The sequence below is a fragment of the Zalophus californianus genome, chromosome 10 (assembly GCF_009762305.2).
Source record: "Zalophus californianus isolate mZalCal1 chromosome 10, mZalCal1.pri.v2, whole genome shotgun sequence".
Classification (NCBI taxonomy): domain Eukaryota; kingdom Metazoa; phylum Chordata; class Mammalia; order Carnivora; family Otariidae; genus Zalophus; species Zalophus californianus.
In genome coordinates, this window is record NC_045604.1 from 60,250,224 (window position 1) to 60,273,752 (window position 23,529).

A 23,529-nucleotide genomic window follows, 5' to 3' on the forward strand; every position below is an offset into this window, starting at 1 on the left:
TAATTAATTTATTTTTAAATTTGTCAATTCATTCAACCAATATTTGAGAACAGATATGCATTGAAGGAGCACACACTCAGAGTGAGAATACTCAGAGTGATACTAAGCAAAGCGCTTTCTAAGTCTCACTCTCAGATTCTTCAGGTATTTTAAGAGAATCATGATTATGTCTACTTTACAGAGTAGATGTAAGGATGAAATGATATTTGGGGTGAAGCATTTTGTAAATTCTAATGCCTGAGCAAGTACTCTTATTTCCATATGCAAGACTCTGCAGTAGAGGTGATAAGAATGCAAGGATGTTGAAGACATGCTTTTTTCCCCTCCGAATAATTGCAGTGTCATAGGGTGTTGACATCTACATGAGCAGCTATAGTGTGAGTGTCTCGTGAGTGGATGAGATGCTAAAGAAGTTGTGAAGGATTTTGTCTGGGATCACCAGGAAAGTTTTGTTGCAGTGCATGATAGCGTATCACCTGAGCTTCGAAATGTGGTTAAGACCTCAAATGACAAAGTAGACGGGCATTTCTGGGAAAGGGAAGGACATGAAGAATAATGTAGACCTTAAAGAATGGAAGATGTGCTTGGGAAATGATACATTTTGCCCCCAAGTCCATCTCTATCTTGGGACCAATGGAAGATGTACTTGGGAAATGATACACTTTGCCCCCAAGTCCATCTCTATCTTGGGACCATACCCTTACATGTGGCAGTATGGTAAGCAGCTATAAAAGTAGAGTAGCTAGAGTCAACCAGACATACTTGTTGCCCTTCTTGAGTCTCAAAGAAATCTAAAGCCCGTGTGCCTCTAAAAGTAGAGATTTCTCTCCAAGATGCTGCTATCGGGGCAACTTTAGAACAATATAAAAAAGCTCATGTCAATGCTAAAATATTTCATAGTAATACGTATACAGGGATGGGGCATGAATAGGTACAGTGGGCTTTTGCTAAATTTCTCTTCTTAGCCTATTAAAATAAAAATTGTTTGAATTTTCACAAGCTTTCTCTTCATACCAATGATCAACTAATATTTTCACTTGTTGGCATGCTTAATCATTAAGATATAAGTTCTTGTCTAAATAATTAATAACTCTCTTTGACAAAAGGTTTATGGAGACATTTATCTTAACTTGTTAATTACTACTACATACATCATCTTCTATGCAAAATATTGTTGTAAAATACTCAAGATATTGTTTATATTATATAAACATTTGCATTTAAAAACCTGAAATAACTGCTAGTTAAGAGCATGAACTCTGGAGTCAAACAGCCCAAGTTTGTAAACCAGCTCTGAGATTCAGTAGCCTTCTGATCTCAAGCCAGTTATCAACCTCTCTGGGTCAGTCACCATGTGCAAAGTACAGCTAATAGTACCCATCTTCTACAGCTGCTGTAAAGACTAGCAAGGCCTGATGTGTAGAAAATTCTGAACAGATTGTGGCTAATATTATTAAGTCCAAATATTTTAAATCAAATTGACTCTTATCTAAAGGTTTAAAGAGGGTTTTATAGCCTCATAACAATGTTAATAAAAATATATTAAATAACTTTTTAATCAAGTTATAAAAACTAATAATTTTACTTATATTTTTATTATTTACAAAATAAAACTAATATGTTTTATAATAAATAGCATAATAAAACATATAATATATACAATTTATATAATTATACAATATAGATAGTATGAATAGATACAGTGATATTATAATAAATATATAATATAATAAATATAACATAAAAATAAACAATATAAATATAAATATATGCCAATATTACATTAGTTATGTAATTACATTAATAGTATTATAAAAATAATGTGTAATAAATAATTTATAACATTAAAATAAATTATTTTTCTCAATTGTATTCTTTAGAATTCAGGAAGCATTTTTGGCCTGAAATATTCTTTAGATAAAGAATTAAGGGCGCCTGGGTGGCTCAGTTGGTTAAGCGACTGCCTTCGGCTCAGGTCATGATCCTGGAGTCCCGGGATCGAGTCCCACATCGGGCTCCCTGCTCGGCGAGGAGTCTGCTTCTCCCTCTGACCTTCTTCCCTCTCGTGCTCTCTATCTCTCATTCTCTCTCTCAAATAAATAAATAAAATCTTTAAAAAAAAAGAATTAAACTTGGAATTGAGCTTTCCTATGCCTGTCAATTTACATATATAAATAGCTATTTACTGAATAAGGGTTTTGACTTTGAATTTTCAACACAAAGATTTCTGCCTTTAAGTCTTAAAGAGATAGTAATTACAAAATATATGAACATATAATTCATTTTGATGGTTCTCCAAAGTAAAGCATTTATATTAATAATTTATGTAAACTCTTCAATAGATATCTATTTGGAACCTGCAAGGAGATTGTGTAACATAGCGGTCCTCAAACTTCAAAATCACCAGAAGGCTCATTCAAGCACAGACTGCTGGGCTTCATCCCCAGATCTCTGATTCAGAAGGTCTGGGTACGGGGTGAGAATTTGCCTTTCTAACAAGTGTTCGGGTGATGCTGATGGTGCTCGTCAAAGAACCTCACTTCGAAAACCACTGCTATAATTTATTATGAGAATTTAAAATGTTGATTCTTCTTGTTTAATATGAATAAACTTTATTAAGAAATCTGTTATATATTTCTCTCTTCTTCAAATCAAGGATCAAATATTTGTGTGTGTTTTTTCTTTTGTGTTTCTTTTTTTTTTCCTTTTAGACTTTTTTCTCTGAATATAGTTGACACATAATGTTACATTAGTTTTAGGTGTATAACATAGTGATTCAACTTCTCTACATATTATGTTCTTGAATTCCAAAGGGTAAATAAAATCCAGGAAAATCTATTTCTCGGAAAACTATTCTTGGATCCCATAACTGACTTTTTTTTTCCCACTTTAGGTATGTTCTATTAAGGCCTCTTGTATTTTATTTCTCCTCCTCACCATACTTTTTTAATGATGATGACAGTCTTCCTTTACGGGATTTTAGGATTTTGTTTTGCCCGGGGAAGTCCTAAAAAAAATATTTCCTTGTATCTACCTACACATTGTCTTGTAATCTATAATTACACTGAATCACCATTTAAAAGAGCAATTTCTGGAATGTGACACTTTGGAAATAATCCTTAATTGCAGAAAATGTTGCTTATCCAGCACAGTATGCATTAATCTCATGGAGGAAAAAGGGGCAAAAGAGAATGAAAATATGTGCAGTCTGAGTAAACATCAGAAGTATCCAAACACACACACACACACAAATGCAGACATTATTTAGGAAAAATAAAAAGATGTGGCAAATAGGTAATGAGAAATTGCCAATTTTCCTGTTTCAGCAAACATTGCTACCAGGAGCTTTCCCTGCTTATGTTGACACCAAATATACCTGATGTCAGTGCCTTTTTTTCTTTTTTGAGGCAAGTGCTCCATTCAAATAGCAGGGCTTGAATTGCCTTCCATAATTTTGCTCTGATGGCCAAATATGCTCTACAACAATTCAAATTTCTAAGTCATCTTCTTCCATCCCCCTCTTCCTGCTTTCTTCCTTCATCCTGTTCATGTCCATTTGATTCTGCGTCACATCTAGTTTTGAAGCTGAATCCTCTAGAGACATGATTATTCCCTTCCCCTCCTGGTGCCTGAACAAGAGTGAGCAATGAGTCCTGCAGGGTTTTTCATTACTGCCATCCTGTCTCTCCATGACCCCCCCATTTTTGTAGTCTCATTTCCATTTGGAAAAAAGAGCATGGTTTAATACAGAGAGCATGGTATTAAAATGAATCTGTAGGCTCCAGTCCATCTATTACCCGCAAGACCTTTATCTGCAAATTTAGGTTCCTTATCAATTTGGGGGTCATTATATTTGCTTGATTTCATAAGATGGTAGTGAGAATCAAATTAGACTATCTAGGTAAAGTCTCTTTAAGCATAACCTACATGTCAGGGCCAGGACTAGGGTGAAGCAAGTGAGTTGCCCAGGTGCAAAATTTAAGGAGGCGCTCACTCTCAGGGTTGTGCCAACGCAGGGTGTGAAGGCTGCCTTCAATTTTCCACCCTTAACTGTTGTCACATGCAACTCAGCTGTGACCAAAGGGTTAAAATCAGAGTGAATGACTGACATTAAATAGATTCAATACTATTCTTTCTCCCAGGGGAGATGTACTTTAACAGAGACAGCAGTTTAGGGATTAAAGGAAAAGAAATAAAGTTCCTAGCTGGTGAAAGACCCCTCAAAATTTTGCAATAGATTTATGGCAACCTACTCTACCCAGGAATAAGGCTGGTCCTGGGTTTCAAGGACACTGACTTAAGAGTACTAGCGGGGAGGAAGCTTGTGCATTTAAAAAGAATTTGCATCGACTGAGCTCCTTCTCTGAACAATCTTTCCAGTTGGGTCCTCAAAGAAAAGAATTTAGAAGAATTTTACTATATTTAATTCAGAACCCACATTAAAAACAAACAAGCAAAACCCACACATAATTAGAGCAGGAAGCCCTCTTTCTGCCTTATACTAGAAACTGTTATGCTTCACAAGCAGATTGAAGGAAAATTTCTCCCTGCCTCAACATAACATTAAGACAAAGATTACTACATAGTGACAAAGCTAAATCATTGCAGGAGGATAGAGTTCCTTGCTCACTAATGATTATCATCTGCCAAGAACTAGCATGCTATTAATACTTGCAAAGTTCTCTGGACTAGAAATCCATTACTAGCAAAAGTACAAGTCCATTTTTATTCTAGGTAATTAATCTAATTTGACTTTCTCCTGATTGCTGCTTAGCAGAAATGGATGCTGACTCCCTTCTCTGTAAAGAACAAGCAGATCTTTAGAACAAGTAGGTCTTAAAGCATAGTTCTATCATACCTTCTCTATGTTCTGAGTTCTCCAAGTGCAGAAACTTGTCCAGGACTATGATTATTAGCAGAAAAGATACCCAGTACCTGATGGCTGTAATGAAAGAAAGGAGGTGGGCCTGGGGAAAAGGGCTGAGGAGAGACCTATGAACCAGACTCCCAACCCCAAGTGAAAACAAAAAGTAAACCCCACACATTCATGGTGATTTTCCAGAGAATACAGAATTGGGGCCCATCAGCCTTCAACCTTCATATGTTGCTTCCTTCAAAGAGAGCTGAAAAAGCATTTATCTTACAATAAATAAGATGGCTCTTAAAGAAGGAAGTTCAAAAGGGTTGATTTCAGTGCTTTATTCAACCTCTAAAGATGCCTCAGGCAAAGAAACTACATGTTTGAAAATGCTTTCCAGGTTCCAGTCAGCCCACTCTTCTACTGAAAGTGAATTTAAACTGGAAAAATCAGAGACTGCAGAAAAGTGAGGGAAGGGTTTAATACACATCCATTACCAAAGCAATCAGTGGAGAATTCTGGAAATAAATGTGACATATATTATAGATATTTCTGGATTACGTTGATCTTACTCTCTAGTCTGATTATTTGATCCTACTTTGGGGTCTGATTATTTTTTTCTATCCTGAAGTTAAGTTGTTCTAAGCTATACATGTCAATTAAAAAAAAAATGAGAAGGTAGAGGTAAATGGAAAATAAAATCACTGAGAAACCTCCCCCCTAAAGATAGCCTCTGCTAAAATGAACACTTTTTATATAAATATTTCCTTCCAGACTTTTATGCATACTTATATATACATATGATTATGCTCAAAAAATTTTTAACTTGTGTTTTCACTTTCATGAGCATCTTTCCATGTAAATAAGCTTTAATACATTATTCTTATTCACTGCATTATGTTGCACTGTGTATCAACCAATGATTGACAGGTGTAGGGGTATTAATATCTCAGCTCTTTCACTTCAAGGCAAAGATGATTCTGAGGTTGTGTTTTGTACTTTTTTTTTTTTTTTTTGGTGTTGTCCCACTGGATTTAGAACCATTTGCTCACTGTGGTTGCTGGTTTAAAATGCACGTTTTATTGACTGCCTTGCTTTCCCTGGTCACTTCTATCACTCTCCTGTGTTCCTTGCACTTTCCAATACACTGCTTGCACTTGAATCCTCGGCTCAGTGTCTGCTTCTGGGATTGCCCAAACTGAGACACCTGTTACAGTCTCTTCACCAGCAGAGATTCTGAAAGCATGGCCTCTGTGTTGTTGCAGAGGTAAGATGGGAATTCGTCCAGTCAGCAAACAGGAACACTCTTCTTACTTCACATCAATATAACATTTGGTGCATTCACAGAAAAGCAGAGCACTTAACACTATGTTTATTTTTCATATGGAAAAACTGTAGACTCTGAGGTTAAGCAAATACTGTACAAGGTCATGCAGTTAGTTGGAAGAAGAGCCAGTATCAGATCTGTTTGTTTGTTTGTTTTCTAGAAAACTGTATCTTTACTAAGTAGCAGTTATGTGTCAAAAGTGAGGTTGACCTGAGACAAATACGAATTACTTTTAGGAAGCCTAACTCTTGAAATAAGGTCTATTCAGAGTATTTTAAAAGCAGTTATTTGCTTAATAACTATGTTTCATTCCTGGCTCTAATCTCTATTTTTCATCTTCTTTCTGTCACTTTTGCAATACTGGTTTCACTTCCTTTGTCACCTAAGGGTGGACTGTCTCTACCAGGCACTCTACGGGACCATAAACTCACAAGTGCCATTTAGCTGAACCTCAGTAGGTTGGACTCACGGGGGAGAGTGAGGTACATAAATAGTTATAGTTCAAGGCAGTGTGTGGTAAGCACTCTAAGAGAGGTGGAAAGTCCTCTGGGAGGACAGAGGAAGGAAAGATAAATTCTGGCAGAGGGGAGCAGGGAAGGCTTGATGGAACAGGTGGCCTTTAAGCTGGATCTGGAAGGATGGGTAGGATTTCAACAGGCGGATGTCAGGGTAGGGAGGGGTGAGGAGAAAGGAGCAGCATGAGCAAAGAAAAATGCAATATGGGTTCAGAGAATGTCGAGTGGAGTGGGGTAACGGGCTCACAGAGCACATTGTTAGAGATGGAAGAGATGTGTTTAACATTATATGGCGAAGACCTCTCCCTTCAATGCCTGGGAGTTACCATTTTATTTGGTGAGCAGCAGATCTGTGAGCAGGGAAGTGTCATAATTAAATCTATATTTCAAGAATATTTGTCTGAAGACAGTTTTTTTATTAGATGCAATTAATTGTGTTGTACTCAGTCTTCTTTTACTATAGAATAAAATTCACATAGGATAATATCAGAGTCCTTTACCTTGATTCTGACACCGTATAGTATCTGGCCTTTGCCTGCTTTTCCACCTCAAATGGTGCCACTGACATTTGCACACTAAGCTCTGAGCACATTTGCTTCTAGAAGTTCCTAGAAAACACCTGCTTCTGTTTGTCCCTGGCCCAGGGATTCTGCATTGCTTCATTTTCCAGCTTCCACATAACTGGCTTCCTCCCCCTCCCCACCTTTATTGAGACATAATTGACATACATCATTGTATAAATGTAAGGCATACAGGATAATGGTTTGACTTATGTATATTGTGAAGTGGCTACACCACTGACTTTAGTGAGCATCCATCATCTCATGTAGATACAATAAAAAGAGAAAGAAAAGAAAGAAAGATTTCTCAAGGAAAACCTCCTTGTCCACCCAGTCTAAAACAACATTCATGTGATTTTCTACATAGAAGCTAACAAAATTATTTATGATTTATTTAATTTTTCACTCCCTGCCACTGTAATTGGCTCATGAGAGCATGGATCATCCAGTCATGGTCTTCGGGGTACCCTCAGAGCTCAGCAGAGTGACTAACACATGCAAGAAGCTAAAAAAAAATTTGTTGAATGAATAAATTGAATGAAGTAGGATTAATATTGTTAGAAAACTGGAAAGACATTACATTGCTTAGAGAATTTTAGGTAGAGAATACCTAAATAAGGTATTCAGCCTCTGATTATGGAGGTTTGTATCAAGGACTCTGGAACATGCTGGTTCAAGGGTATAGAATATCTTAAAACTTTGGCCCTCCTTACTCATGTTAGCCAATGCGTCGTTTCCAGGTGGAATATCCTTTCAATACATTTGTTCCTTCTTCCCCACATTTCCCACCTCCAACATTTTCTGGCCATTTTTTCAACTAAGTGCTAGGCTTGGTAATTTTCCTAATGATCTGGAAATGGATTGTTCTTTTGCAGATGGCCATGGATTGAGTTGCCCAAGACCCGGTCATAAGTCATGACTCGCTGAAAAGAAAGGGAGTTTTTTGAAGTGGAAGGGGCCTTTGGAGGTCATCCAGCAGCTTTTGAAACAGCTCCAGCAGCCAAACTAGTAGGTCCAGTACCTTCCCTGGCAATCTGGTTTCCTGATTTACTACGAGGTATGGAGCTGTTTATGATGCTTTTGATAGAAAATAAATGACTCTTAATTCTACTGCAAGATGAAGTTCATATTTGAAATGTTTGAATGGGTTTTTCAGACCATGGTTCTACAATTTGCTATAAAATTTTACAGTCTTGTTTCAAGGATATAAAAATCTATGATTGGAGCCTCTACTCCAGGCTACAACTAGAAGAATTATAAAGGCTGAGGTTACAGCTGAGAGACATTCCTTCCTGGCTTTGGAATAAGAGATGCATCGAACTAAAGAATCAATGTATAAAGGTAGATAGGACTGATTTGAGACTACTTCTAAAATTAAGTTTTACCTGGAAGGTGAGTAAAAGAATACTAATTAACACATCCTATGATTTCTTTTTTTTTTTTCATCCTATGATTTCTAGAGTGAAATGCAATCAGAACTGTAAGACACAGTTTGTTCCTAAACTGAGTTCATGTGGAAAGAGATTATTAGTTTTAAAATTATTTTGACTGTGCTAATGGACACAATGAGATACCACCATAATAGTGGCCTTTTGGATATTTGGAAAGAAGCTCTACCTTTGTTCATCATGTGGAACTTCTTCCTCTTCAAACATATGATTTCTTGCCATAGTTCCACGAACATAATACAATTCATCCTCACTACTTCAATGTTAGAATAAGCCAAAGAACACATCTATATGAATTGTCCAGGGTTCTGCAGAAGGTCAGCATCCATGGTTCTAAATGGAAGTTAAAAGTTTGCATTTCCTAGAGCTGTGCTATTAAAGTGGCTTCTCATACAGCTAAACATCATTTATCTGACATCTTTGAACACAGTCAAGAGCTGGAAACCAAGTCAAAATGATCTCTGGATAACAAAAACACATGGCACAAAATCTTCCACAATTTTTAGAAGACCGTCCTCCAACTCTACCATCTTCCCCACCAGCCTCTGTACTTTTATTTCATACTTAACTTTAAGAAGCTCTGTTATTTGGTTCACTGTTGCTAATAAGGCAAATTCACCATGGTTAAGTGTAAGGAATAAGAAACCACAGCGTTGGGGTGTCTGGATGACTCAGTTGGCTAAGTGTCTGACTCTTGGTTTCAGCTCGGGTCATGATCTCAGCATCCTAGGATTGAGCCCTGTGTGGGGCTCTGTGCTCAGTGGGGAGTCTGCTTCCCCTCTCTCTCTCTCCCTCTGCCCCTCTCCCCACTTGTGCACTCTCTCTCTAAAATAAATAAATAAATCTAAAAAAAAAAAGAAGAAGCCACAGCATTTTAGTGAGGAAAAAGCATAGTGTTCTTATGTGCTTCAGCACACAGCATACGGATAAGAAATCTCAGCCTCATAGAGATGACATGACTTAATTATAAAGCATTTGGAAGTACATGGCACAGAGCAAGAACTCTATAGCTGCTTGTTAAATTAATATAAATAAATGTGTATCTTAATAAAAAAATGAGGGCCTAGAGGACAATTGATGTTCTCTAGGATGACAATGATTTTAGAAAGGAGAGTTTCATCACCTTTAGTACATCATGTTTAGTAGTGCAGGAAAATAAACACGACTTTTTGAAAATATTTCCATCAGAAAAAAATATTTAAACTAAAAAAATAGCAGTTAAAATGGTACATTTTAATTATCTTCAAAACTCACATAGATGGAACTCCAACATTGGACGTCATCTGACAAATAGGGTTTCTTGAAGTCTTTCTATTCTTGATTTATTCCTTGATTTAATGCTTGACAGGGAGTCTATCAAAATTCTGAAATGTGACAGAAAGTACTTTCTAGCAACAGCAATTAGAATTGGAGTCACTTTGTCACGTGAAAGGAAGAGCTCAGGGCAGAATGGGGACCAAGGTTCTGGCCCTAACAGGGATCTTGATCCTAAAGCACAACTCTGCCTACCATCATAGGCTTATGTGCCTTCAAACTGTTGTCAACTTTAGGCCCTCTCCTGCTCTCCATTGCAGAGACAAGTACTTTGAAGGCACAGGTTCTTTCCCTGCCCTTTATACCCGTTGGTGCTATAGGGGAGAAATTTGCTCCCACTGGCCCTTTGCCTGGAATATCTCCACCCCACTCCTTGGATTCCTCATGGAATTCTAGGTTTTCATCAAGACCCATCTCAAATGCTACCTCCTCTGTGACACTTCTCCTCCTCGAGTGCTCCACATGCACCACAGGACGTGGTGGGAGGTTTCTTTGCGCCCCACCATCACTCGGCTCCTATCTCCACTGTGACATGTGTCTTAGTGTTCTCCACAGGGAAGCAGCAAAGCATGATGGCCATGAGCTCAGGCCTGGAACCTGCACACATAGAGGCCTGAACCCTGTTTCCACTAGTTGTATGTTGACAGACCTTGGACATGTCCTCCTTGCTGAGTCTCAGTATCCTGATTTGAAAACCCAGCATAGATACATTACTTAGTTCATAGGATTGAGTGAGGATTACATGAGATAATGAACAAAAAATCAACCACATGTCATATGGACAGTTCTCAGTGAATGTCGGTTAGCCCTGTTACTATTACAAGCTTAAGTCACATATGTGTCTTTTTTCACTAGATTGTGAGCATCATCAGTGACTCCTTACTAGTGGCAAGCCCTGCCCTGGTACACACGAGGTTCTTAGTGCTTGCCAATGAATATATGTGATTGCTTTTAGTGTCATATGTGATTTTCCAGGACTGTGAAGGGCATACACTACCCTAGCGGCCAGACCACTCTTCTTCCTCGCTCTTGTTTGCCCTGCAATGGCCTGCCTTCTGCCTCTTGTCCCAGCATAATTATTAATAGCACCCCCTGAGAAGTGTCTGGTTTAGACAATAAATTTTATGGTCACCCTAGTTTTGAGAGGTGCCTCATCAGTTTTATTCCCAGAAATTAAGTTCCTTGCTGTGCAAAACACATGCTTTTCTTAAATTTTACATTTTTTTAAATTTTATCATGTTATGTTAATCACCATACATCATTAGTTTTTGATGTAGTGTTTCATGATTCATTGTTTGTGTATAACACCCAGTGCTCCATGCAGAATGTGCCCTCTTTAATACCCATCACCAGGCTAACCCATCCCTCCACCCCCCTCCCCTCTAGAACCCTCAGTTTGTTTCTCAGAGTCCATAGTCTCTCATGGTTCATCTCCCCCTCCGATCTCCCCCCCCTTCATTTTTCCCTTCCTACTATCTTCTTTGCTTTTTTTTAACATATAATGTATTATTTGTTTCAGAGGTACAGGTCTGTGACATGCTTTTTTTAAAAAAGATTTTATTTATTTATGTGAAAGAGTACAGGAGCAGGGGCAGAGGGAGTGGGAGAGGGAGAAGCAGGCTTCCCGCTGAGCAGGGAGCCCGATGTGGAGCTCGATCCCAGGACCCCGGGATCATGACCTGAGCCGAAGGCAGACACTTAATGACTGAGCCACCCAGGCGCCCCCACATGCGACTTTTGACATTATGGGGAGCAGTCAATCAGTTGCTGTATGGGGTTGAATTCCTTCATACCGAGAAAATGCTCAATAAAGAGCTGATAAAAGAATAAAGGGATGAAAATCAGGTCATTATTTTCCTTTTTGGGGGGAAATAAAATAGGGTAGAATATTGGATATGAGTCTAGGAGGATAGGAATATTGGCCCAAGAAATTCTTTCTGCCATTTAGGATTAGAGGTGGGATAACCCTATGTGGGTAGAACTTTAGAGAATTTAATAATAAAAACAAGATATAAAGGCAAGACCCAAGATAAACCCACGTTAAGGGTATATATGCTCTTTGGCCTCATATCTACCTGTGAATAATATTTTCAGGGAATGCGACAGTGAAATAAAAAAAAAAAAAAAAAACCTAGTTCAGAGTTTTCTGTTTGCTTGTTTGTTTAATACTAGGCAGTGTGGTTCACTGACCTAGCCCTTAGAAAAATGGTGAAGTAGTTGCTTTCTTCATTAATCCTCAGGCTCCTTTCCTTAATTTATTTTGTTTTCTCGGTGTTGTGCCCTCAGACCCTCCCTGTGAACCCTCTCTCCGTTGTCCCCCTCCCCCTGTGCACCTGTATACTGGCCTTGGCAACCCAGAGGTCTTTGGTCAATCTTCAAATACCCCAGCAGTGTTTTTCTTTCCAAGTCATTTTCCAAATTATGGAATGGAAGGTGTTATTTCCTATTAAGGGAATTTCAGGCACCAGAAAACCCACTGGGAAGAAAGGCAATCTGAGGATGAGGAGAGCGTCCTGGAACATGTCTGGAGGCAGCATATTGAGTAGATGGAAAGCAAGGGCTTTGGAGTCAGGCCGAGTTGGGTCTGAATTCTGGATCCTTCTATTGGCGGTGTGGCTTTGGGTCTTCATGTGTATGAAAGGAATAATAGTAAGACTTGACTCTAAGGTTGCTTTGCAAATTAATATGATTATCTTTGTAAAACATCTAATAATGTGTGTAGGTCATAATCTTGCGTGAGGGTTATGAGTTAGAGCTTTGGAGGTAGATAGACAGAGGGCCTAACTTTTGCTCATGGGGAAATAACTTGACTCTCAGACTTCTGGAGAACAGAGATTAGGAGTGCTTTTCTCAGCTCTGTTATTAAGGCTTAAATGGATGTAAAAAGACTGACTCCGGTCTTTGGAATACAGTAAGTTCTAAATGAGGTGTGGCCTCCTCTAATCACAGTTACAGTTAGATTATTCTACTATGGATGGGCTCAGTGAATGACAGAGATTATTTTTCTTGTCATTATTAATGAATCATTGGCATTTCTGAATTCCTTTGGGAGATGGATATCTTCCTTGTTTAAACATGAGGTAGAATCCTAAATCTAATTGATCATTTTATATAGTATTTCTTATGTAAGGGAAACTTAGTCAATGGTTGAAATCCATTATATTTTTCCAGGGGGAAGCTAAGGAAATGCAAAACTACAGAGAAATCACTTGACCTTTTTTGTCCCCCATTACTACTGACCACAGTCATTTGTGTGCACCCACCCGATATAACAAGGCGACTGAATTTATGTTTAATGCCATTTGGGCTTGTGGAGAGCAGTGTAGAGCACTCCAGGTAAGCCTCTGTTATGAAACAGGATTCTAGTTCAGCGGCTTCTAGTCACGTAGATGTACCCAAACTTATGTTCTGACAGAAAAACAAACATTTGGTTATCTTCTTGTGCGTACTTGGGGGAGAGGGGAAAAAAAAAAAGAAAAAAGGAAAGGATCTGACCTTTTGCTAGTCACTTTCTCCATCCGGTGTCTGGCCAGTGCACAAGTAAATAAAGGCTGGAAACTATAAGCCCACTGTGCCATTCTTCGTCATGAACTAAAATTCAGCCAACGCCAGATACGAAACCAGAAACAAGGAGCATTACTACTCTACTGAGGCACATTGCCTTCTTCAGATCATGTTTTTTCCAAAGAGCTACACCTGAATATGACTTGCTGGGATTCCAATAATCCTTTTTTATGATCGTGGTTACGATCCTTTCGGAAAAAGCCAGGAATGAGACCACTGTCTCTGGCGTGCAGCAAAACCCAGAAGCCAGAATGTTCAGAGGCAGTGCTGAAGGAGCCTCCTGAGCCGCAAGCAGGCGAACCAGCAGGACATTTTAGAGGCCACAAACCGTTTGCATTTCACTAGTAGTCCAAGGGACCAGGAAAAAGTTGCACAGCAGGTCTATTGTCCTGTCACAAGGACAAAAACAAAACCAAAACCAAAAAACAACACAACCAAAACACCAAAAAATGAAAGTGCTGAACAGATGATGTGTGGGAGCTGTAAACTCCTTAGTATAATAGGCAGACAGTCTCCTACAGTACGACGTGGGCCTTATAGTCTCTACAAAGCAAAACTAGTGATCCACATTGCCATTTTTGCCCTGTTCCCACTTCCCTTGGCTCAGAGGTAGCCCCTCCTATTGAATGTTGCTGTTACCTGTCTAGTGTTTGTCTCCCCTGCTGGACTGGGAGCTGCTGGAGGGCAGCTTTTTATATTCGTCCTTTTTTATATTCCTAGTGCCTGTCACACTGTAAACACTCAAGAATGTCTGTTGATTGTGTATCGATCAGAACCCTGACAAAACAGGGCTAATGTTCTAAACTGATGGTCAATCTGTTAACATTATCTGTGACTTATTTTATATTTAAACAACTACAGTTCCTTACTTTCAATTCCACATGCTCTAAGTTATTCATTTTTTCATGCACCCCAAAGACATTTTCAGTGTACCTACCCTATAGGCCAGCTACTACACAGATGGAAAAAATCTCTTCCCCTCCTTTAATGAGATTATTGAGTCTGTGTCAATATTGAGTCTGCCTATATATTCAGAAGCCGCCCTAATAAATATTTTTGGGTTTATTTGATAGTCTTGGCTGTCACTTGAAACAGAAAATCAATTCAACACCACAGCAGTTAATATTGACTAAACGGCTCCAAACCTCAATTGGCCAATGTTTTAATCATATGGAGACAATCTGAATTTTACTGCCATCAAGAAACAACAGGAATATCTAATGCAGGAATTAGGAATGCATATCAATTTTCACAGTGCAGTTTGGTAATTATGAGAGTATACTTTCTTGTTGTCATTAAAGGGGCTTTCTGGTAGCCAAACTATTGTTCTGGTGTGTGGTGAGTCTAAAGACTCCACTGGTCTCTCTGCCTTTGATCTTTTGAGTTTCTGAAGTTGTGGGATTTTGCATGCTACACTGATAATCTGGGAAAATGTACAATCACTATAAAAGGAAATTTTCCTATTAGTCCAAGAATAATTGTTTATAGCAAAACCACCTGACAGAAACATGTGGGTGCATATCACCCTTATGAAGACCAAAGATATTTTTACAACTGAGGATTATTTTCTTCCCTTTGTACAAATCCATATGGTGCTCATTCAGACATCAGTCATCAGCAATGCTGTCTCGTTCAACCCCAAGAATAGAGTTCACAAATTTTGCTCCAAATTTGGATAAAAAGAAGTTTTATGAACAGTTAGTTGTTGCATCCTCCACTGCCCAATTACTTGAGGTCAATGGCATGTAAACTCAACTGGAGTAAGGTAGCAATCATGAATCAAGCAGCCATGGAGTATGGCTTTGCTGCCTTGGATATACCCTGCTTGATCGATGTCCTGCTTCCTGCTGCTTTGTCTCCTGGAGTAAAACATTTTCCTGACTGTATAAGGGATAGTACTTCTCCCACAGAGAGAAATCTATCTCTTGCTGACTCTCAGAGTCATCTGGGGGCACCACGGGTAGGGACCGCTGCACCTCAGTCATTCATTCAATGGAGAGTAAAGGAGGGAGGTGCCCACTATTTATTGGGCAGCCTGTCCTAGGTGGATGTCTGGTTCTGTGCGTGTCTGGTTCCAGGAATAAGAGGAACGAGGAGGGAGAAGGAGCACTGTGCCAACATGACCTGGCTGAGGAAGAGCAGAATGTTTTCCTCCAGAGAGTGACCTTCCTCTGACAAATAGGAGGGGGACAATTCTGGATGGACTGTGACACCAACTCTTTTCTTTTCGCAAATCCTGTCCAGAGGCTGCATTTGTTGGTAAAAGTAATTCTAGGTATGACCAAGTAAGCCTGTCTAACTAGGGCATTTGAACTAGAGAAGACACCAGTTGTTGGGCATGTGGAATGTGGAAAAACCTGACTACATATCACACACACACACACACACACAAATCTATCCTTGGTCCAAATAGAGGGAAGGGAAAGTCATTCCTATTACTTTAATAAGCCCAAATGCACTATGACACTTGTCGACCCAGGAAGGAGAATGCAAGGCTACTTTACTCCTCCGCCTACTTCATTCCATTTTCTGTTTGTTCATCACTTGATTTGAAGGCATTGTTGGACTTCTAAAAATGATTGGGACTATTTCAATGGACCTCAGCCTTGGGGATTTCAAGCTCTAGGATTATCTAGTATTGCAGAGAGCAGGAGAAAAGTTCATCCAAATTAAACAACAACAGACTACACTGCATTTATACAAAATCTTTCTACTATCCCCAAAGCAAAATGATTTCTCCCCCACTTTGGCACACATCCTGTAGGCTGCACCTTGGACCTTTGTGAAACCTCCTACAGTACTTCATGTACTGTTGATTTAGGCTTCGCTTAATGGTGGAGGTCCACTGGGGTGTATGTGTAGTAAAAAGAGGAATAGACAGGGAGATAGGGAATCTGCGTTCTATTTCTAGTTCTATTTCAGTCTTATGAGGCACACAATTTTCTGGGCTATCAGTTGCTTATATGTAAAATGAGAAGATTAAGTAAATCATTTCTTTGTATCTCTAAAACTCAATGAGTTAGAAGACATTAATACATAACACAGGTCTTGGGTTGGAGAAAACAGAAAGGAAATAATGCAAAGTAACACATGGTGTGATTTGCCCAGGCTTTACTGGAGCATCAAAAATTCTTTATTGGAAGTAACTTCTCACTCCTCCAATGCCCTTGTCACCTTATTTGTCCACATCTTTACCAGTTTTATCCAGTTTTTACCTGGTGTCCTCATTATTGATCTATACATCTTGTTTTCCCCATTAGCTATAAGTCTTTCGAAAATATGATCCATCTTTTGATATTCTGCCATTTCTAGCTCTGGATCCATACATATTTGTCAAAAGAATCAATGGTTCCAGGGAGAGTATTTAATTAACTCTTCTAAATAATTATTACATTTAAAAGATAAACTTAAGACTCAAATGCTTTATTTATCTCAGTTCATAAAATTGGATCTGAACTCCCAATTCTAAAGTATTCATAGTAATGCGCTGTTCTTTTATAAAACATTGAAGACCCTTGCTTTTTTGCCCCAATCCACTAATATCAAAAGCCTGCTAAATAAATAAACAAATAACAAGAACTGCATTTTTGTGCCTGGGATGAAAGCATTATTTTATATAATTCTTAAAACAATACTATGCAATTTTAGATGAGGATTACTGTTTCTAAGTAATAGTGTCCCTCAGGTAGGAATGGAGCCAGGTTTATCTGACTCCAAAGTTCATGCTTTAAACTAGTAGTACACACTTCCTCTGTGTTTGATTATCTACCCAACACAGCATACCTAGACTCTTATCTCTGTGAGTCTCTAGTATGAACCCTGCATCACTGAGATGCAACAGAGCCAAAATTATGGAAGAAAAAGGCAGTGTTTTAGAGCTTTGTTGTAGTGAAAAGGCAGTGAATTTTATTTGGGGTTCTTAAGCTCTTAGATTAATGCTTACTTAGCCACTTAGTGGCTGTGTGAAGTTAAGAAATTTACTGAAGCTCAATATACTTCAGTTCTTTGTTGGTAAAATGTGGACAATAGCACCTACCGCAAGAAGTTTTTATAAAAATCAATGACATCTTGTGTGTTCAAATACCCAAAATGCATAGTATGTGCTCGATAAGTCCTTTCTTGTCCCCTCCCAACTCTGCCTTCCAGCATAAGCACTGCCTTCCCAAAGTCCGTAACAATGGAAGCGTGAGCTATACATTTGCAGGGACACCTTGGCATCCTCTAAGGAGAACTTCTCTCCTCCTCAGCTTAATTAAGTCCCAAATAAAATTCTTTACCTCCCTAAAAGTTACCAGAGCCCACCACGTCCCCAGCCACCCTGAAAGGTATTTGCTATCGACATTTCCATCGAGTTGAATAGAAGTTGCTCATTTTGCCATGAACAGGATTCTTCTCTGAGGTTTTTATTTGGGTACTCAGTGGTCCATAACTATGCTCTCCATGAGCCCATCCCACAATGATACTTACATTTAGTAAAATCAGAAGTATTCTTTCTCATATTTTCTTCCTTATTTTTAAAAAATGGGGCCACTGGTTCTGCAACAACAGTGACCTCTACCGGGGCATTCATCAATTCGTTTGCCAAACATGAAGTATCTTGGACTAGAGACATCAAGATGCAAATGCATGGCCCCTTAGATATCTCACAGTACAGCAGGGGAGAGAAGAAATGAAAAGACAATTACAATGCAGCCTAGAGCTATCTATGCCTAGGAACCCCATGCAGTGGGTCTCTGACTCTTTAGGACACTAGTCAGACCTGATCAGTAACTGTGGCCCTCAGCCATCCAATTCACAAGTACTTACTGATGTTTGAGACTAGCCTAGAAACAAACACAAAGATAGGTGGTGTGATGTACACCTCTGAAGGACTCTTCTCTCCTTACAGAAGCCGGTTGGCTCAAACCCTTGCAAATCGAAACTGAGGAAAGCAATGGACTTTTCTTTGTCTCTTGGTCTTGACCATGTAGCCTCAGCATTAGGTGGCAGCATCACGCCCAACTCCATATATGATGTATAACTTCCCTCAACTGAAATCCATCCAGCACCCCCCCCCCCCCGCACTGCCCCTTGCCAGCACAAGCTTCCTTGGCTCACAGGGTGGCCTATTCCATTTGGGGCAACTTTAGTTAATAGAAAATTTGCCATCTAATAAGCCAAATTTACCAGCCTATAGAGTGAGGTGTTTTACATTTTTTCCCCATGGACCTCCTTTGGGTCTACTGAAGCTCCTTTTCAGGATAACGTTTCTAAGTTCAGAAATGTATACCCCCCTTTTTTTAAAAAAGAGATAGAATAGGGAGGGGCAGAGAGAGAAGGAGAAAGAGAATCTTCTGCAGGCTCCACGCTCAGCTCAGAGTCCAATATGGGGCTGGCTCTCATGACCCTGAGATCATCACCTGAGCTAAAATCGAGAGTCAGATGCTTAACCAACTGAGCCACCCAGGTGCCCCCAGAAATGTATACTCTAAGTAGGAAACTATGTATAGGCGTATACACACACACATATATACATATAAAAACATATACATGTGTGTATGTGCATAAATATACAAATATGTATATATACCAACATATTTTAAAAACAAAAGTGTGATATGGATTTATGTGGTCTTCTTTACATGTTAACAATAAGATCTAGAAATAGGTATAGTAACTACCATAATTTTGAAGTTGTGATACGTGTGATATTTTGAAACATCTGTATCAACTGTGAGGTGATATGAAAATAGCTCTGATTTCTATTTGGTGATGAGGCGACAGTTCTGCTAATACTAGTGTGGTATGTTGCTCACATTCATAACTAAAGGGGATGGGAAATTTCAGTTTCAGCACAGTAGAAACAAAGATGTAATTTTTTTTACCACCCAAATTCATAGACCCTCCTGAATTGTCACAGACTACCTGACGGTAAAGAATTCTTTCACAGAGATTTTTAAAAATCTGCTCTTTGCAACCACATAGAGCAAATCAGTCCTCTTAACTCTCCTGCTTCTCCCAAATTAAGCCTTCCAATTCAAAACCCGACACTGTTTCCAGAATCTTTGGTAACCTTATCACTTTCTCTGCATGAGCTAGAGGTTGTTAATTTCCAAATTAAAGGACAGAGCCCAGAAAGTTAGCAAGCATTCCAGTATGTTATGACCAGCCCACATAACCCCAGAGGAATGAAGGATAAACTTGCAGGAACACCTTGGCACCCTTCAATGATGAAGTTGTCTCTCACTTGGGGAGAAAAATGTGTCAGAATGGTTGATAAAGTATTTTAAAGTCAAAGCAGTAAGTTGTTTAAAAAGAGGATTAATTGACTTTCAGTGACAGTTTGATTTTCTTACTGAAATGACTATTTTAAACAAAAATGTGTAACACAAGCGATCAGTAACACAAAGCAAAAAGAAAAAAAAATGTTTTTTCCCCAAGATGAATGACTGAGTTTGTCATTTGTTTAGCCTATGGTAGATGTGTGTATTTAAAGCTTTTTGAAGACTGCGCCTTTCAGCAGATAAGCAGGAGTCTCTGATCCTAGCCGTAAATTAGATGTAGCTGGAGCTCAATGGAGGTACAACTAATTAAGCATTGATTCTGTGCTGGGAAACCAAAAGCTGAATAAGATATGGCTGCTGTCCTCAAGGGAAATTTAAAATTTAGTGAAAGATGTAAACATATGACAAAAATAATTACACAAGGAAGACTAACGCCGCACTATATTGGAGAGGGAGAAATATCCAAAATGATATAGAGAAAAGAGTTGAGCTATTATAATCAGCAGACTTAAACTGTCAAATGGTTTTGTTAATAAGGCAAAATAATACCATAGATTTGCAAAGCATCCTGTATTATCATACTCAGCAAACACCATTATGTTACTAGGGCATTCTCTGTCTTTCCCACTTATTTGAGCTCTTCATCATTATCCCCTATAACCTTGCGCAGCACCTGGCACATAGTATCTTCCCCACACATACTATAAATAAGTGAATGAAGGTGCAACATGCTATGCAAAAGGTGGAGGAGGGGGGTGTGAAACCCAGTTCCTCAATTTGCTTGTCTGTGTTAATTTTTGAAAGCTCTTAATCTCTCTAAGCCTTAGTTATCTCACCTGTAAAGTGGGGATAATAACAAGAATACCAGGCTTTAAAAAAAAAAGAATACTAGGCTTTTGATAAAGATTAGATGATACCTATAAAATACTTAACAAATAGTCATCCTTCAAGGAATGTCAGCTATCGTCACAGAAGGAAGCTTGTAGAACTGATGTTTAGGGCTGGACTGAAATATGATGATCCACTTCCACTTTCTCTTTTTAAAGAGTGAACTCAAGAGATTGCAGGTTCTCCCTAAGGCCACACTTTCAGTGTGAATAACAGGAACAGGTGCAGACCCGGCCTCCTGAGTTTCCTAGCTTAATAAGTTTTAATAATAACCAGATAACCCTCTTCTAGGTCAAAGGAGTCTTAATACCATTTGGCCCTCTGAAACACAGTGATGCTACCATCTGCTTTCTCCGAAGTTTACATTCTCTGAATTCACAGAAGTGAGATATCTTAAGTTGAAGTTGAAGTCTAGGATATATATATTTGAAGCTACACATTTCTGTATTGCTCCAAAGATTTAATGAGGAACAATGAGGGGTGCTCTCTGCAGGCTAGAGCTTGAAGTGGCCCCGAGACATGAACACATCCTCAGCAAAGGGGTTAAAGTAGACACAATCTATTTTTTCTCTCCAGTAGTAGGCTTGAGGATGAATATTTTTCATCAGTTTATACTCTATCAAATAAGACACTCCTACGACTATAGACTTAAATCAAGCAACAATCAAGATTATTTCCATATACACAATTTTAATCACTTAGTGACGAGTTGGTGTATAGAAAGATGTTTGCTTGTTGTTGTTTTTACATGTGTGAGTGACTGCCTTATCCAGGAATTAAGTGCAACCATGTATGTGGAAACATAATATAAAGGATCATGCTAGTGACAATAACCATACTATTTTATTACTGTTGCTGTTGTTACTGGTATACAAAGAAGAAGTTCAATAGCTATCTGTTGAATGAATGCTTGCATAAATGGTTATATTCTTGGTTGTAACCAATTATCTCAATCAATAAAACTTGCATAAGATAAATCCTTGGAGTTGTGGTAAAGATTAAATTACATACTATACAGCAATGTGTCTAGTATAACCTGGCATGTGTTAAACATTCAACAAATGTTAGATGAATCTTAATTTGTAAAGTGATCAATAAGGGAAAATTAAAGATAGCTTGAAAATTTGATGAAATTTAGATTCCTAAAAAAAGCAGTTGGCAATGAAATCTCATAGAGCTGCTGGGTTTTTATTAACTGTAAGTACAATATCACACATCTATCAACTTTCCTGAAACACTCCTACTACAATTAGAGAATTTAATGCTTTATCCAGGGTGTGTGTTGTAATTGCATAAAAGCAGAGTGAGGTGGCGAGTTTCCCATAGGTGGTAAGATTAGCTTCCTCCAGCTTTTAGAGTTGCAGCTGTAAAAACAGAGTAATTTTTAATGCACATGGTATTTGTACTAGGCAAAGTCAACTCAGCTTAGCATTTCACATGAGCTAGTCAAGTGTTCCCTTGCTCAGTGTGTTCTCTTTTTCCCCTCTCTCGCTGTTTAAATAAATTATAGGAGTGGAGAATTTTAGTTTGGAACGACTACTAATCCATAACATGAAAGTCATGTTTGTGAATATTTGTGCTCGTGGCGTCATATCCTTCAAAAACTCTCTTTTGGGAGAGTTTTTTCCTTCAGTCATGTAGTTCCTTTGTCTCTAGTTCCCTTGCGTTCACAATTCAGAAGGGTTTTCTTAGTGTAACTAAGAACTAACTATTGGGTATGTCTTCTCCTGAGGGTTACTGTATCTGCCAGCATTCTGTGATCTTACTTACCCTGCTTTGCCTCTCAAACAGGGAAGTGCCTTCAAAGAGATTTCCCCTTCAGCCGTGGGATTCCTTTATTGCAAAGTAATCTAGAAAAAAGAGATGGAACCCAGAGTTTCTCTGACTGCAAGGAGCTCGGAAGGACTATATCAAAAACTGAGAAACAGCAGTGGAGCTTCTCAGCTCCTAGGATTTACCTCTCCCTCCCTTGTTGCTGGCACCCCACGATTGTGCCTGGTTCTACAGTGACCCTGGACGAATGTACCCCCTTCACCCAAGCATCCACAGAAGCCCTGGGGCAACTGCGTCATTCCAGACAGTACATGGGAGTGCTGCAGAGGCTAATCTGGCTGAGAATGGGGGAGACACACAGTGACCTCCCTTTCTTCCCAGACACGGAGAAATCTTTACTTCGTCCTTGAAAAAAACCTTTTGCTTTGATTCAAGGACACCACACCTCCTAGCAGAGTACAGTGGCACCAGAGAGAAGCACTTCCAAGGCTGAGCCCTGCTGGGCAGACCCTGAGGGTCCCAGGAGTCACTCTCCAGGAGGCTCAGCACTACCCTTTCCTGGCTTCTCCATCAACTCGTGTGCCCATGCCCAGCCCAGTGTCCCTTCTGCCTCCTTTTCTCTCAGGAGAAACCTCAGCTTTTCACCAAGACTGCTTTTTTCTGGGCCTCCCAGACTTTGTTTTAAACCCCCCTCTGAGCTGCATTCTACAGCCTTCATATTCAGCAGCAAGTTGTGTGGCATTTGAACCAAAGATGGCAAGGTTACAAGGGTGTTCCTGAAACTAAAATCACCAATCTAGCTAAATTAGGATGAAGCATGCAGGAATTATCACTGCCAGCTACAGGTTGCCCACTTTAAGAGTGATTATTTTTCTCTTCTGTGCACATTTACAATTTGTCCCTAGAATATGGCTGATCCGTGAAAGTAAGAACAGTGTGAGGCTTACTAGCCATGAGTTTCTAAAAGGCTGGACTAGGTGTAGTAGGGATTAGGTTTGACCAATCTCTGACATTCTAAG

General features: G+C 39.0%; 1 protein-coding gene across 4 annotated transcripts in view; it reads right to left on the reverse strand.

Moving 5' to 3' along the window:
* The window catches only part of GREM2 (gremlin 2, DAN family BMP antagonist), a 109,319-nt gene that overhangs the window by 81,723 nt on the left and 4,067 nt on the right, over positions 1-23,529 (reverse strand). Inside the window, exon 2 of one of the 4 annotated variants that reach the window (XM_027614198.2) lies at positions 22,508-22,587. The exons of 2 other annotated variants lie outside the window; for them this stretch is intronic. Coding sequence is in view for 1 of the 2 variants with exons in the window: in XM_027614196.2 (XP_027469997.1) it covers positions 9,963-9,991 (29 nt within the window). In the remaining variant the exon portion in view is untranslated. Of the gene's footprint in view, positions 1-9,962; positions 10,073-22,507; positions 22,588-23,529 lie in introns of all 4 variants that reach the window. One more of the 4 variants, XM_027614196.2, reaches the window with a different exon arrangement.